We start from the raw sequence: 15,216 nt of genomic DNA on the forward strand, positions 1-15,216 counted from the left end.
TTCCTGATATTTGCTGACCTGTAACAGAATCCAAGGCCGCAATCTCAGGTGCTAGTACCCTCCATGTCTTTTACCTGGGTCTTTAAGGTTTCATTACCGTGGTAAAGACAGGAAAGTTGAACACTGAAAAGGATCCATTGATGTAACGCTCACTGACTCTGAGATCAAAAGAAACTCCTTTGGATCAATTTTTCCTTCGCTTTGGAATCTACCTTTTCTCATACCAGTCTTTAATTAAATGGGACATTGTTGTCTAGGTATGAAAAAGGGCCAATTCAGGCACGTCATCGCAAAGGAATCCAGACTGGCCCGTACCTGACCCCCCTTAAGACTACAAAAGCCCTCCGTCCACCACGCCGGCTCACCTCCTCACTTTCAAACCAGGTGAACCATTAGCGACCGAGATGGACCTGTCAGATCTTGAGAACGAGGGAGTATTGGGCGAGGAAAGGAGGATAGATGTGTTCTCCCCTCCTCAGGACGTGCCCGAGCGCCCTCATTCATGCAGCAGGGGGGTGATACCTTGAGTGTTTGAAGCAGAGAGACTTGTAGATCTGAAGGGCCAAATGAAAGGCAAACAATAAGCAATCTGTTTGTCCACCCCTGCAAAACGGCACTCGCCTTTCATCCGCCGGCTCCCATTTCCGCGGGTCGCGACTTTCCTCAAACATCAATTACTGTTACGTACGCCGTTTGATCTCGGGGCTTCTCCTTGACATAGTATCGGGAGGCAGACTTTTAGTGTGTGTGTGCGCTAAGACAATGCACCAATTGTGAGTGCTTTTCCCCCTTTCTTTAGTTTTCTACTCTTTATATTCTGTATAAACGTGCGTGTTTACTTTGCACTATTTATTTGGACCTCACAGGAAATGATCTGATGCCTCTCCACAACTTCAGCACTCTTGCATATTCAAGAAAAAAGGGCTCTTTTACAAAATGTTTGCTTTATTCATCTTTAATCTGTCACCACATGCAGTGCTATGCTATAATAAGATATTTAAAATGCTGTCGTTCTAAAACTTGTACACATTCATTATGTTTTGGCTAATTTGATTATGCTAACAGTTACCCGTAATAATTTATAATATTATTTTATAATATGGTTTATAATTATATTATTATGTTTATCATTATATATACATTATAAATTATAATATTTTACAATAATAATAACAGTGTATTATAATGGAGCAATTGGCAATAGTGTAAATTATATAATAATAATAATAATATTAAAAGACAATAAAAATATTGCTAATATTATAACTGTTAAATATTTTACTGTTTAAATAAACTATAAAATGTACACAAACATTTAGTTTCTTAAACGATTTAAACTTTTTATTATATAGATTACTGTGTAAAAGTTTGGGGTCTGTAAGATATATATTTTTAAATAAATTAGCTTTTATTCAGCGCACATTACAAGGGCGAGCAATACATTTATCAAAAGTGACAGTATATTAACTATTATATTGTTTATATTTGTTATAATGGACAATGGTGTTTTTATTATATAATGCTATTCTATATAATAATAATTAATTAATATGTCTTTGAAAATTATTTAAATCCACACAGCTGTACCACTTAATGTAGGCAACGAAAAGGAATTCATAAAAGCTGAATCAAGCATACTGATTTTTTTTAATGTTTTTTTATTTATTTTTTACTTTATTGTAGACATGGCTGGCTGGTCTTCCAATTTATTTATTTTTTTAAATTTTTTTTAAATACATGCCAAGAAGTAGATTCATTTATCTCTCCAACCCAAGTCCAGCATATCCACAACTTGTATTTTTCAAAGTATGACTAATTTGCCAGTTTATTTGGCTTGCCGGCTGTCGCAGAAAGCAAAACCAGTCGTGTCGTTGTTCATTTTCAGCCGTAAGAGCTCATCAGGGGAGCGCACGGCCCTCTGGGGAGCAGAAGTGCCCCGTGCTTCCAAATCCATGCCGAGCGTTTTAAACAGAGGATAAAGGAATGTTCTTCGGCCTTCTTTTCTGCGCTAGTTCACGTATTCCGTTGGAGGCTAAATTTTTAATGAATTAGATCAAGGTGACATCCATTGTCTGAACCTGGGGAAAAAGACACAGGACGTGGGCCATCACTTCCTCCCAACCTGATTTGTGGGGAAATTTCGAGAGCGGAGTGCGAGAAGGCATCACATCGTCACTTAATGAATTACTTAATGTGTCCCTCCGTTGTTTAATTGAATTAATTAGGGGCCTAATTGGGCTGAGTGATGATGGCTTCCAGGGCTGAGGAGCCCTTGATGAGCCCAGGGTACAGTTCTGGAAGTGTGTGTGAGACAGTGAGTAACACTGGGAAATCCTCGTGGGACACACACACTAGCACAGGACCACGAGCAGAAGGCCTTCTGGGAGTAGATCCCTCCCTCCTCTTCCAGAGGGCCACATTCTGCCGGTGGGCGGCAGTCACCACCAGTGCTGATTAGAGATGTGCAAAACTACATATTTTCAGTATGGATGGGTTCCCAACTTTATGTGCTTTATCAACGTTTATTAACACACTGAGGAAGTAAATGGAGCTTCTCTTTGATGAAATCTGGTCACATGAGATGCATTTGAGATGCATGTAAATACCAGGTGAACAGCGATTTGTGTCGGCTGTTTGTTTGAGATTGGATCTCCCGAGACGGATGTTAGTATCAGGTGTAAAGTATGTTACCAGGTACACTTACCTCTCTCTCTCTCTCTCTCTCTGTGTGTGTGTGTCTTTGTGTGCTCAACAGGATTGACAGCAGCAGCAATGGCTGAAGCAATGAAACTCCAGAAAATGAAACTGATGGCCATGAACAACATTCACGGAGCAGGAAGCCAGAACGGTACAGAGTCCGAGAACGAGGAGATGAACTCCAGTGCAGGTAAGATAAGTCATGCTTCAAAAGTTTACAAAATCATATACAGTATATATTAAAACTTTTATTAATTAAAGACGCATTAAAGTGACAGTAAAGACGTTTATAATATCAAAACATATCTAATTCAAATAAATACTGTTTTTCGTTTTACTTTCTTTCTATCAAACAGTCCAGAACAAAATGCATCACTGTTTCCACAAAAATATTAAGTAACAACATAAATATAATAATAAAGAAATGTTTCTTGAGCAGCAAATCATCATATTAGAATGATTTCTGAAGGATCATGTGACACTGAAGACTGGAGTAATGATGCTGAAAATTCAGCTTTGATTACAGAAATAAATTACATTTAAAATATAAATTTAAATAGTTATTTCACCCTTTCAAGTAAATGCAGGCAAAAACAAAGTGTGTGCAAAAAAATTATATATAAAATTGACTTGAAAACGTAAAATGTATTATTGATTATTTATGATCGATAATTTGAATGGATTTCATAAAAATAAAACCAACTAAAATAATTGTAGAACAAGAATCATTAAGAAAAATCTGAATTTGAATCATGGAGTTGTCAAATTCATTATGCCATTCCCCACTGACTTTGAAGCAAAACTCTAATAATAGTTTATCAAATGCACGTTTGACATTATCATTTGTAGTTTCACTATTCTAGTTTCTAGATTTGCTGTGTTCTCACAAACGCTAGGCATATGAGTTATTACACCTGCTATAGATCGGTAGAATCACTATTGAGCTTTTCACCTGGTAATCAAACGCATCAAATCCATTGCAGCAGCAGAACTCATTTCTGATGTGCAGGGGAACACAGCCATTAGCTTTGACCAGTTTATGACTCACTAGCTTTGAATCACTTACCAGCGCAGGCCATAGATATTCACAAAATGAAAATAAAGAGCACTGTTAGGATGCGTTCAACAATCTAATCACTTCAACACACGCTCGCACACAGGCACGTGACCTGAGGTAATGGGTTCTTGCCCACGCAACCCTCTCCTTTCTGCTGAGCTTTATTGAGGCTAATGACGTCTTTAATGTTCCCCACCTGACTGTGCATTTAGATTGTGATGTTACCATCACCGCGCACACACACAGAGTAAAATGTCATTCTTTATTATCACAGTCAACAACTGCGAGCACAGACACAAATGCCAGCCGTTGTTATTGCCAAGACCAATAACGCTTACAAACACACACACAAACATGAACAGAAGCACAGTGCGTGTGTGTGAATATGTAGAGGGAGATATTAATACCAGCAATTCACTTGTCATATCAGTTTGCAAAGGTTTTAAAATTGTGTTCAAACACAATACTACACATTCTTACCATATAAACTCTTCTGGTGTTTTTCACAGGGCCTAAAATTAACATGAGTAAAAATCGCTATTGGCCGGTAATATTTGTATGAATTCTAACAATGCAATATTGCGAAAAGATCAACGTGAACAAACGTGAACGAGGGTCTTAATCGTTGCCGGGCCAGTGCTGCATCGTCACGAAAGTTTAAGCCTTGCCAATTTAAACATTCAAGCGCAAGAAGACGCGAAAGGGAACTCGCTTCGTTTCTCAAATTTAGATTTGCTCTGCAAGTAGTCTGGCAAAGAGCCCATTCAAGCCCATTTCTAATCCGTCGAAATCGCGGCACCAATCAGAAACGTTGGGGCGGGCTTTACACAATGACGATCGCTCTGATTGGTTTTAGGTTTATCCAATTGCGCCCAGAGGCATTTGAGTGACGTCCGTTGGTGAAGCGCAGCAACTTTTAAATGCATTATTATATTCAAATTGCAAACACATGAGGACAGTCTCCATGAAAGACCCACTGGCAGATGAACGTGCTGCTATATTTCTGTCCGAAACGGTAGGAAATTAAATTAGATTTAATATTGAATTTTAACTGTGACAAGATGATTGACAGGGCAGTTTACGTGACAGGATGCACGTGACAGATCCATCCGATAAAGATGACGAAGTAGGATGTCCCAAAGCTTGTCTAGTTTTTTGCTACACATCCAAAAGTAAATACCTTTTCTTCACAAAAAGAGTACATACTTTTATGGCTTAGTGTAACTTAGGCGAATTGGGACGCAGCATATGGCTTTACACGATGACGATCGCTCTGATTGGTTTTAGGTCTATCCAATTGCGCCCAGAGGCATTTGTGCGACGTCCGTTGGTGACGCCCCTTTGAAATGAGTTATTAATGAAGCTTTGCCAGACCATAACTCAGTTACTACTGAGAATGGTCTGGGTTTAACCAGGTTAGTTGTATTGCACTTGAAAGAACAAATTCACACAAAGTATTCTAGTAAACCTAGTCAGTTATGTCTTAAGTGAACGTAAATAGTTGAGAAAGAATACACGTGTACCGTATCAGCAGCCTATGTTGGATCCGAACAGCTCTTAAAGTGACAGCAGCCTAATAATCCTGCTGCTGTTTGTGTTGTTAATGTTAATCAAAAGGCAAAGCGAAAATCACTCACTGCTCTTGTCTGAACAACCTTTTTTAACTTTATTAAGGATTAATCTTTGTTTAATTTATACAGTGACGACTATGCAGCGATTATTTTACATTTGATTAACCAATTTTAAGTCACCGGCCATCGGCAAAAAGTTATTTTTAGGTTCTAAATTTGATGATATTGATTTCTCATTCCTGTCCAGATGTGTTATATTGTGTTTTGGTCGTTTCAAGTTGAAGTAATTGTTCAGTCCTCATTAAAAATCACAGCCAATCAGAACACTTTGTGACATTTGGCTGTAAGTGGGACTATCCAGTGCAAGCAACCAACAAAATGTTTTAGGACTGTTTACAGAGTTTTAATGTAGTTGAAGTAATGTAAAAATCAAATGATATGCAAATCACAAGTGTTACCGCCATTAGCTCTGTTACATTGGTTTCAGATGTGGCTCATCTAGTCAGAATCAGTGACGGAACTATGGCTTAACAAAAAGCTGTTCCTACTGTAGATCAGCTCTTGGGACTGAATACAAATCACCTTTGAATTCGGTCCATGCGTACAGCAGCGTGTGGAGAGAAACAGAGTGTGTGTAGTGACAGAAAGATGATGGCGTGAGAATAAAGAGCAGGAGAGAGGAAGAAGAACCAGTGCCAGGGGTGGAGAGAACACGTCTGTCTCGCACTCAATCACACATCCTCTAATGTACTCTGGCTGCCGATAGAGCTAATGTTGATGATGAGAGAGATAGAGAGAACTGCATCAATGGAAGCTGAGAATCACACAGAGTCAAATTTCACTCGTGTTTGCGGATGTCAGCGTGCTGAGTGAACAACAGTCCCGGGCCGTGAAACACAGTAAGCACAGACCCAGCACTATAGGCGTTTGTTTGTGTGGTGTCAGATCTGATAAGGTTGACACTTCAGGGCTAGATTAACTCTTTCTGATGGCTTTTTGAATTTCCAATCAGGGTGAATTACCATTTGCAACCATGTCATGTATTTGCTAGTAAAAGTTAGTACCTGAATACTAACTTTTTAGTTAGTAAAAATTTTAGTAATGTAAAAGTTAGTACCTGAATGTCTAAATAACTGTCAGTTAACACGATGTAAAGTCACCATTCCTTCAACAAACAACAAATGACAGACTAGAAATCATTCTTTTCCGATGGAAAGTATTATGGGAGCTGTGTGAAGTAATGATCCAATTTGAGCTTTGGGTCCAATAAAAAAAAAATTTGAACTTTTGCGGCTAGACCATGTGCGATCGCCCAATCTGATGTGGTGTATTCTTATCCAAATTAATTTGAAGCGAGAATTACCAATATTTTTGCACTAAACCTTATTCTTTAAACAACATTTCTGTTAATTGGACAGGTGCAAATAATGATGTCTAAAATGATTATTTTATAATTATTGCACAATTAGTTGCACATTGGTTAGCCTTACACCGTGTCCTAACCAGACCATACAATTCCAGCCAATCAGAACAGCGTGTGGGCGGAGTCTCGCGGCAAGTGCACAGCACCAGAGAGTAATCTTGACGGCACTCTCAAGAAAATGGATAAGTAGGCGACATAATCAAATTCACAAATATTACACCATTTAAAAATGATTAAAAATACATAGGCTACTGAGTTACTAAAACAATCTTTGTCAAAGAATACACTTGTTTGTTCACAGTTTGAACGTTTTTATTTTCATTTGTTTAATTTCAAGATTTGAGGTGAATTATCCATTGTTGCTTTTACAGCTACAAAGCTGGGAACACTAAATGATATTCAAAGTCACATTGCATGCTTTTAACATTAAATTAAGCACATAAACAGTACCTGAGATTAGCATTGCCACACTTTGTGTTTGTTGATCCAGTGCAACGTCGCAGAAAAATAGAAACCGTTTCTAAAATAGAATCGTCGCGTGTCGCCTTCACGGCTGGTTAGGACAAAAACTCTGATTAACATGGAAAAGATACCTTTTATCGCGCGTCACGGGTTAGAAAACCTGATGTTTATGTGAATATTGGAGATGGTGGAATGTTGGCTTAAAGGAAAGTTTGATTTTTTAATTTTTCACCTTTCTTGAATACAGTATAGAGTTGAAAGGAAGCAATGAGTTAGAGAAAGTGTAGACAAAATCGGAAAGGACCACAAGTTGGGACTGGAACTCAGGTCACCTGAACTGTGACTGCTCCATGTGTGTGTGTCCCTGTCAGTGTCCATGGTTTGCAGTGTGTGTGCTCTAACTTGGATGGGTTAAATGCATAGGACAAATTCCGAGTATGGGTTACCATACACGGCCTTCACGTGTCACTTTCACTTTTCACTGAAGCGTAACCACGCTATGAGGCTACCAACTCCAACTGCTGAATGTTCATTTTGTCAACTTTATACAGTACTAGCATAAATGGTGACCTTTAAGCTCATGAACATTCACTAAAAGCCACACAATTCGAACACGAGATCTTTAATGAACAAATACGCAAAAGACAGAACATTGCGAATGACAGGCGTTTGAACGAATGAGGGGGCAGATTCCGTTAATGTTATTTTTAATTGGATTCTCCAAGCCAAAGCTGTGGAGTTCTTAGGAACTTTGAGGAACCAGAGAGACATTTGAGAGAGAGTTTTGGACCAGACTTTTAAAGTCTTCAAAAGTAAGCCATACCACCCAAGTTACACTGGATTGGTCATTTGGTGTGCATGGTTTGGAGTTGAGAGGTGGTGAAGGGGGGGTGTCTTGGAATCAGATCTAGCTTCCTTGAATCCCTGAAGTTAAACAAACACCCTCTGAAGTCGTCCGACAACTTTAACCTCTCGCTCTTTTTGCCTCACTCTCTCTTGTGCGCCGCCAAGACGCTGCTTGCTCGGGTACAGCTACAAAGTCCCGATGGCGCTTTTTCCTGTTCCTTTTTTGTTTCTTTACATTCCCGCAAGATGTGTTTTTGGTCCCCTCCCCTCTCGATCTTGGTGGTGAGCCTTTTGCTTTTTTTTTTTGAGAACTTCAAAGGGGAAACGGCTAATCTGTGCTTTTCCTCCACTGTGTGGATCGTGCCACAAAAAGCCTGAGCTATCTACAGCAGGCAGTCAGCACAGATAGGCTTGATTTCAATCTCCCTCCTCACTCTGTCCGCTCAAACGTTAACCCCACCCTTGCTGCCAGAGCGCGCGAAATAAAGAGCATTGAATCAAAAAGCAAAACGACTAGCAACAGCGATGTCTTTGACAGGGGCCAAAGAGATTTGATGAAGTATTTGGCATGGAAAAACACAGTCTGCCTTTCCCCCCCTGAGTTTATCCAGTAGCACAAAGCGTACCGGAGTTTGTCCAGCGACTCGCAGTCGGTGTGCGGTTTCGGTTGCAGAGTGTGTTAGGCAGAGAACAATGTTTGCGCTAATATGGTTGCAGCAGCTCTAGAAGGTGAAGCGAGTTAATGGGGGCTCCTGTGAAATTGTGTCTTTAAATATAAATACAGCTCTAAAAACCCCTGTTAACAAGAAGAAAGAGGGCGAGAGAGAGGGAAAAAGGAAAAGGAGTAACATGTGTTTCTTGTCGGAACGGCAGTAGAGGAATTGGCGAACGAAAAGGGACTCATTGGTCTAATGGAGAACTGTCAGGGTGAATCACTGTCACAAATGACATCAGAAAAGAACTGATATATTTTTTTGTGGAGCGACTGACAAGTTAAAAGAGAAATCCCATGCATTATTTAAACGGGCTCGGGAATCTGTCAGCCATGTGATTTGCCGCGTTAGCAAAAACCAGGTGTGTGGAGAGAGAGAGAGAGAGAGAGAGAGAGAAAGAGAGAGAGAGAGAGAAAGAGAGAGAGAGAGCATGCAGAGATTGCGGGTCTCAGAGTTGTATATGTTGCAAATCCCTAACTACCAAAGTGGTCAGCACTTTTATTTCTTCTTTTCTTTGTCTCTCACCTATCCTTTCATTTTGCCATCACACTTTCAAGAGCTTTTCTGTCATCAGAGAGCAACTGTCACTCTTATTAAATCAGATTGGATTGTCCTAGTGTTGCCACTGAGGACCAACTCACTCGCTCATCTCTTTTTCTCACTCGTACCCTCATGTAGCACCAGCTAAACTCACTATCCTTTCCGACATGTCCCGAACAAGAGTAATATTTGAAATTGGATATATGTCCTGGATATTTCTTGACAGTTTTTACGTGAGATTCACCCTTACACAGACGACTCATTCTTACCTACAGTATAATCCCATTGTAACCGGAGACACTTCTCCCTCCTCTCAGCTCACATAAACGGCATCATCTGATCTCTGCTTTGTTTTATGTAAAATATTGAGCATGTCGAGAGCAAGAGGGATCAGTGTTGATCTTGTGGCCGAGGTGGGGGAGTATCAGTTTCCTGTATCACTCCAGCGGAGCAGCTCTGCGAGAGTTGAGCTCACCTTATGAACTTGGGTTCAGGGTCAGAGATTTGTTAGAAAAAGAGAGAATTTGGAGGGAATGGTACCTGGGTATAGATGTGATTTCACATTCTCTTTCAAAATGGAAACATTTCGGGGGATTCTGAGGAACTGACTATGGATTGCCAAATGGTTCGATAATGGTTTGTGGTGGCCATGTTTCTAAAATTGTATTTTATTTGATTGGTAAATTGTGTAGAGTGATGGGACATTGGCATGTTGCAGGCCAGACTCAAATCATGTCATCCACATGAGCACCATGGCTTAATGCGTCTGGTTCAGTTTATGTTTACAGTTTATTACACTCAATATTTACATACATATTATTCACTAGTACATATATATATTTATCATTTATACATTTAGCATAACAGACCATTTAAAATGCACATTATTTAATTTTGACCTATGTTTATATATATGTGGGAAATTGGTTATTAAGGTCATAATAATATAATGTCAAATGAAAATTGTGATCATTAGTGACCTTTATAGTTACAGCAGTGACTTTGAAAACAGAATTACTTACTACTCTTCTGCCTAAACACATGTAGTGCTTTAAATATAAAGGGCACTTACGTAATTAATTAAGTGAAGAACCTATTTCAGTATTTCAATTAGTTTTTTTTTTCTCTGCCTCTTAGTCTGCTCTAAAAGTCCTGTTAATCTTTGAGAAACTTAATTTTTGCATATTCTAAAGGCTATGTTATAGTCTGACCTTTGATACACAAAATAATCAATCACAATATATTCCTTTTTGACTTGTAGATACATTTTACCCGAGTAATAAGTTCAGACAGGTCAGAGTAGGTCATAAATCAACTATTATCTTGTACAACATCTTGTATGCAAGGTGACATTCAGAAGTCAGAGGTCCGCATTGCCCCATGTGGCCAGAATATTAAAATCAGGAACAGAAAGGTGTCAATACTGTTTAACATTCTCATCATTAGAAAATAAATGGTTTATTCCCAACGTGTAACACAAAATATTTAAATGTGATTTTGAGGTAAATGTTATTTTACAAATTATTATTCCGACATTAGCTTTTTTAGGTGAGCTGCACATTGGAAATCGTCTGCTGTTATCATATTAGTCTCTTAAGTTTTTTGTGCTGAATGAAAATCTGAAATCAGAAATCTCCCCCAATTTGTCCTCTGACTAAAATATTTGCCTTGATCCAGCAATCCAAAATTAATGTTCCATAAATCATCATCCCCACAGGGACAGGAGCTGCTTGCTGACCATTGCCGGAGACGAGCGCCCACATACTGTAGTTCCGCTCACACTTTTACACTATACACGGAGGCATACTCACATAGATAGCATGTCAGGTATACCCCATTTTAAAATTATAACAGCAACCACACACACTCAAGCGCGCAAGAAGCTGAACAGCTGAACACTATACAGTACGTTCATACACAAACCTGTGGAGCAGAGCTGCATTGATTACCCACCCTGTCCATCAGGACGCAGTGTGTCAGATAAACAGATGGCTCATACAGCAAAGGACCATATGAAGGACCTGCATTATCTTCACTCACCGGCCTGTGCCACATATTCCTTGCACTCCTGCAGGTTAAACCGCTCTTGACTGCCTCTCCGTTACCTTGATTTCCGGATGACCGTGGAGTCATCCTGAATTAATGTGTCATCGAGAATGAACTCCTGTTCTGGCAAAATAGAGATATGTTGTATATATTTCATGTGGGGAAAACATGCCTCTAAATTGCTTTCATTGAGTTGACTCAATTTATAAGGATTTACCCTACTGGACAGACTTAAATGAATAGTTCACAAAGTCCCTGGTCACTGTGAACTGTCAACTACGGCACAAGCTGCATTACTATTTAAAAAAAATTCCTACTTTTTCATTACACAGTAGATAAATTCTCTCAAGTAATTCTCACCTTCCTCTCATCCAGAAGTGTGTGAACAAGTTAAGAGTGGCTAAGGAGTATGTAACAAAGTGCTTGTGAGTACGCGCTTATGTCCAAAGCTTCTGTATTTAGTCCCAAACCCTCGGTTCAGCTAATGGGAATCCATCCCGCGTAATGACCCACAGTTCCTGTCGGTAATGAGATGTGGGAATTGCCCGTCCGTTCGACCAGATGATGCTGTATTAACGGACTGGGCCAAGCAGGATGGACGGGGGGCCGCCTGAAGCCCCAATGCCCCGCCTCATTTTTCATCCGGCCGACACCAGAGCTGGCGTGAAGGTCCGAAGGGGGATTGATTTCAAATGAGCCTCAAAATGACGTCTAATGAAAGCCCATAAATACGTGGGGCTCTCCACTCCAAAACAGTCAAATGAGCCACGATCTATCGAGGATAAACTCTTGACGAGTCCTTGCTTCCGGATGAAGGTGGCTACTCAACCTCATCTACGAAATTGTCTGACAAATGTATGCATTTACTGGTCAACACGTATGCTCTAAGCTACATTTCCCAAAAGTGTGGTGCATGAGAGTCTCCTGAGCCCCCATCTTCGGTGGCGCTCATTGATATGTAAACGCAGGGCGATATCAAAGAGACATCTTTTCAGGCTTTCTGTGAAGCGAGCACTACTTATGATCAAAGGATAGTCGCCGTAAACCGTTCAAAGAGAACAGAGTTCTCTGATGGCCATTAATGTGTGTCTGTGATAAGGGTAAGTGAAAGACTGTGCCATCTTATGCAGCACAAAAGGCCTGTGAGAAACACAATATAGGACTCAGTTAGCGAGGCTGATGAGATGTTGAATATTCAGCTGTAGGTGAAGGTATAAATATGACATTCATTATTGAGAGGCCTCTACAAGAATAGTTACTTATTTACCAAAGAAAAGAGATCCAGAAACTCACCTGGGTTTTTAGGATGCATCTTTGTTCCTATTTTCAAACTTTTTGTCACTTGGTGTTCACCAGGGCTCTATCCTTAGTCCACTCTAACTTTTCCTTGTTCAGTAAAATAAATGCATCTCTTGTAAAACTAGTGTGCAGTTGTTCTCACACAGATGTCATCAAATAAGTTTGCACTTAGTGCAATTATTCTGAATTAAGGCTAAAATGTAGAACCAAGTGAAGCCCCATGCATGAGAATATTTCTATGTACACTGTTATTAGTGAATAAGGCTCTTCTACCAAATTTACTTCACTGTTTTAAGTGTTTAGTTTTATATCAGTATATAAATGTGTTTTTGCTGTAGCTTTCGCTCCTGTCAAAGCAGTGCATCTCCTTCAACCTTCTACCTACTTCTCACAGCAATTAACACTTCATTAAAAGAGCTCTTTAATCATTTTCACTTTCAATTCAAACACTTTTACGTCGGGCCTCTTGTGGATTGCTCTCTCATTGTTCAGGGAGGGAATTAATGACTTAAAATTTATATGTTTTTCCCCCTTGATCGCTCTTCTTCATTATTACTTCTTTGTTATTCCGTGTAAATAGATTTTTTGCACCCCAAACTCAAAGCTCCATGCTCTCCTATGGGGCTTTGAGCGGAGGTGTTTTCATAAACTTGTAAAGACATCCATGCTTTTGTGTCTTCCAAGTCATCATAACATCATAACACATCATCATAACATAACTCTTCTATAGAGCTGTTTGCGAGTGAGTCTCTCTACCTAATGAGATTTACCATTGCTCCATGTTGAATCTATCCAACTGACCTGGGATGGATGTTAACGATTAGATGTGGCGTATTGCATTAGGTGCAACATGAAACAGCAGCATATTTGGGGTTGACTCGTCAAAGTGCTTTCCAACAGCAGCATGGTATGCTTGATTACAATAGGAAATGTGTCATAATGGAATTCAAGATAGTTGGCATGGAAGTGAATGCATAGCAGTTAGTCATATACTCAGTGGGGTAAGATGTACCGGCCCCTTAATCGAGTAAACTGTGCATTATTTTGGCCATGTGACCATATATTTAGAAAAGACCTCTTATATACGCCTATCTACGCTTTGAGAAAAATGTGAACCAAAAAACTCCTGGTCAAAGTAAATTGGCAGGTAAACAGAAATTTGTGTCAAAGGAAATTTATCCAGGTCTAAAAAAATATATATCAGACATGTTGGGAAATTGTAATATATATAAAACTGTCACTTATTTGGCTACAATTTAGCCATTAATTAAGCCGTGAAACCTTTTTCCCAATGGGGTAAAGTGGCAGTGCTCAATTAGTTATAGTAAAATAATAATAATAATAATATTATATAAAAAAATATTGAAAATGGTTTCACTAAATATATGCATATATTCTGAATATCAATGGTTTATGAACATGTAAAAAAAAAAAAAAGCATCTTTCAATGGAATTGTCCATTAGTAAATGTTTTTGTACTCATGTTCATATTTTAATAAAAATAATGTTTTAATTCAAATGTTCATATTTTCCCCAATTATTCAACTTGTCTCACTGGACTTTTCTAAGAGATCATATTTTATGGTCTAAAGTTATTGATGCTTTCTTTAAATTGAGTTGGTAGGAGACATCCTGAAATATTAGCATATTAGTTTTACCTCAATTCTCCTTGCATAGAGGATGATTTGAAAGTGGCACAGCTTTCCCTCACTCTCTCCTACAGTCTTGTGTCCTCTATTCCAGGGCAGGTTTTGTGTATATGTGTTGTTACCTGCTTGCATCATATCATACAGTGGGACTGAAGGAGATTCACGCAGATGTCGCATCGCCATGGCGGCTGAGACTGATGTATAGCAGTGAAGGTTGTCCTCCTCAGGGGGCTGTAGTGTGTGAGGTGTGTGTGGGGACATCTGTGCAGAGCAGGGTGGATTCTGCGGGGAGGGCAGCCAGAGGGGTGTCTGGAACAGTGTAGATGGATATAGAGAGCTCAGCGGGCGCCTCACAAAGCATTGAAAACACGCTGCCACTCACATACGCATGTACGCATCAGCCTACTAACCTGAAAACCTGTAAGATAGACACAGATCATGTCACTCTTAACACTGCAAACTGTGTCTGAACCCAGTTACACATAGAAAAGATACCCTTCCAGACTTCAAAGATGACAGTTGTGTCAGCTGATGTACTACAACATATTTCAAATAAAATCTCTACTGGGGTTAAAGCCAGGTGCAACTTGAAACAGGAACTTGAGACTGCACAAGCCCCTCCCACTCCCGGACATCTCTTGTCACGGTCACAACAGCGATCCGCAGAGCAGGCGAGCAGCGTCCACGTCTCCCGAACTTCCCTTCACTGGTGACAGCCAGGTAACGATCGTGTTTTCCCTAAACTTCGACACTGTTTGTCACCACTGTGAAATTAAAACACTATTTAAAACATCTCAATACAGCCAGCCTATATTAGGCAGTAGCCCTCTATTAAAGGTAGGGTAGGCAATTTTCAACTTTGCCTTCCCACCCTGCCTTCAGAGCGTCTCCAAAGCCACGCCTCCTTTAAAAC

General features: G+C 39.6%; 1 protein-coding gene across 4 annotated transcripts in view; it reads left to right on the forward strand.

The window, feature by feature from the left end:
* The window catches only part of dacha (dachshund a), a 155,681-nt gene that overhangs the window by 97,879 nt on the left and 42,586 nt on the right, over positions 1-15,216 (forward strand). For all 4 annotated transcript variants that reach the window (XM_082141292.1, XM_082141293.1, XM_082141294.1 and 1 more), the window contains one exon: positions 2,756-2,887. In XM_082141292.1, coding sequence (XP_081997418.1) covers positions 2,756-2,887 — 132 coding nt within the window. The remainder of the gene's footprint in view (positions 1-2,755; positions 2,888-15,216) is intronic.

The sequence above is a fragment of the Leuciscus leuciscus genome, assembly GCF_965113295.1.
Source record: "Leuciscus leuciscus genome assembly, chromosome: 16".
In the NCBI taxonomy this organism is placed as follows: domain Eukaryota; kingdom Metazoa; phylum Chordata; class Actinopteri; order Cypriniformes; family Leuciscidae; genus Leuciscus; species Leuciscus leuciscus.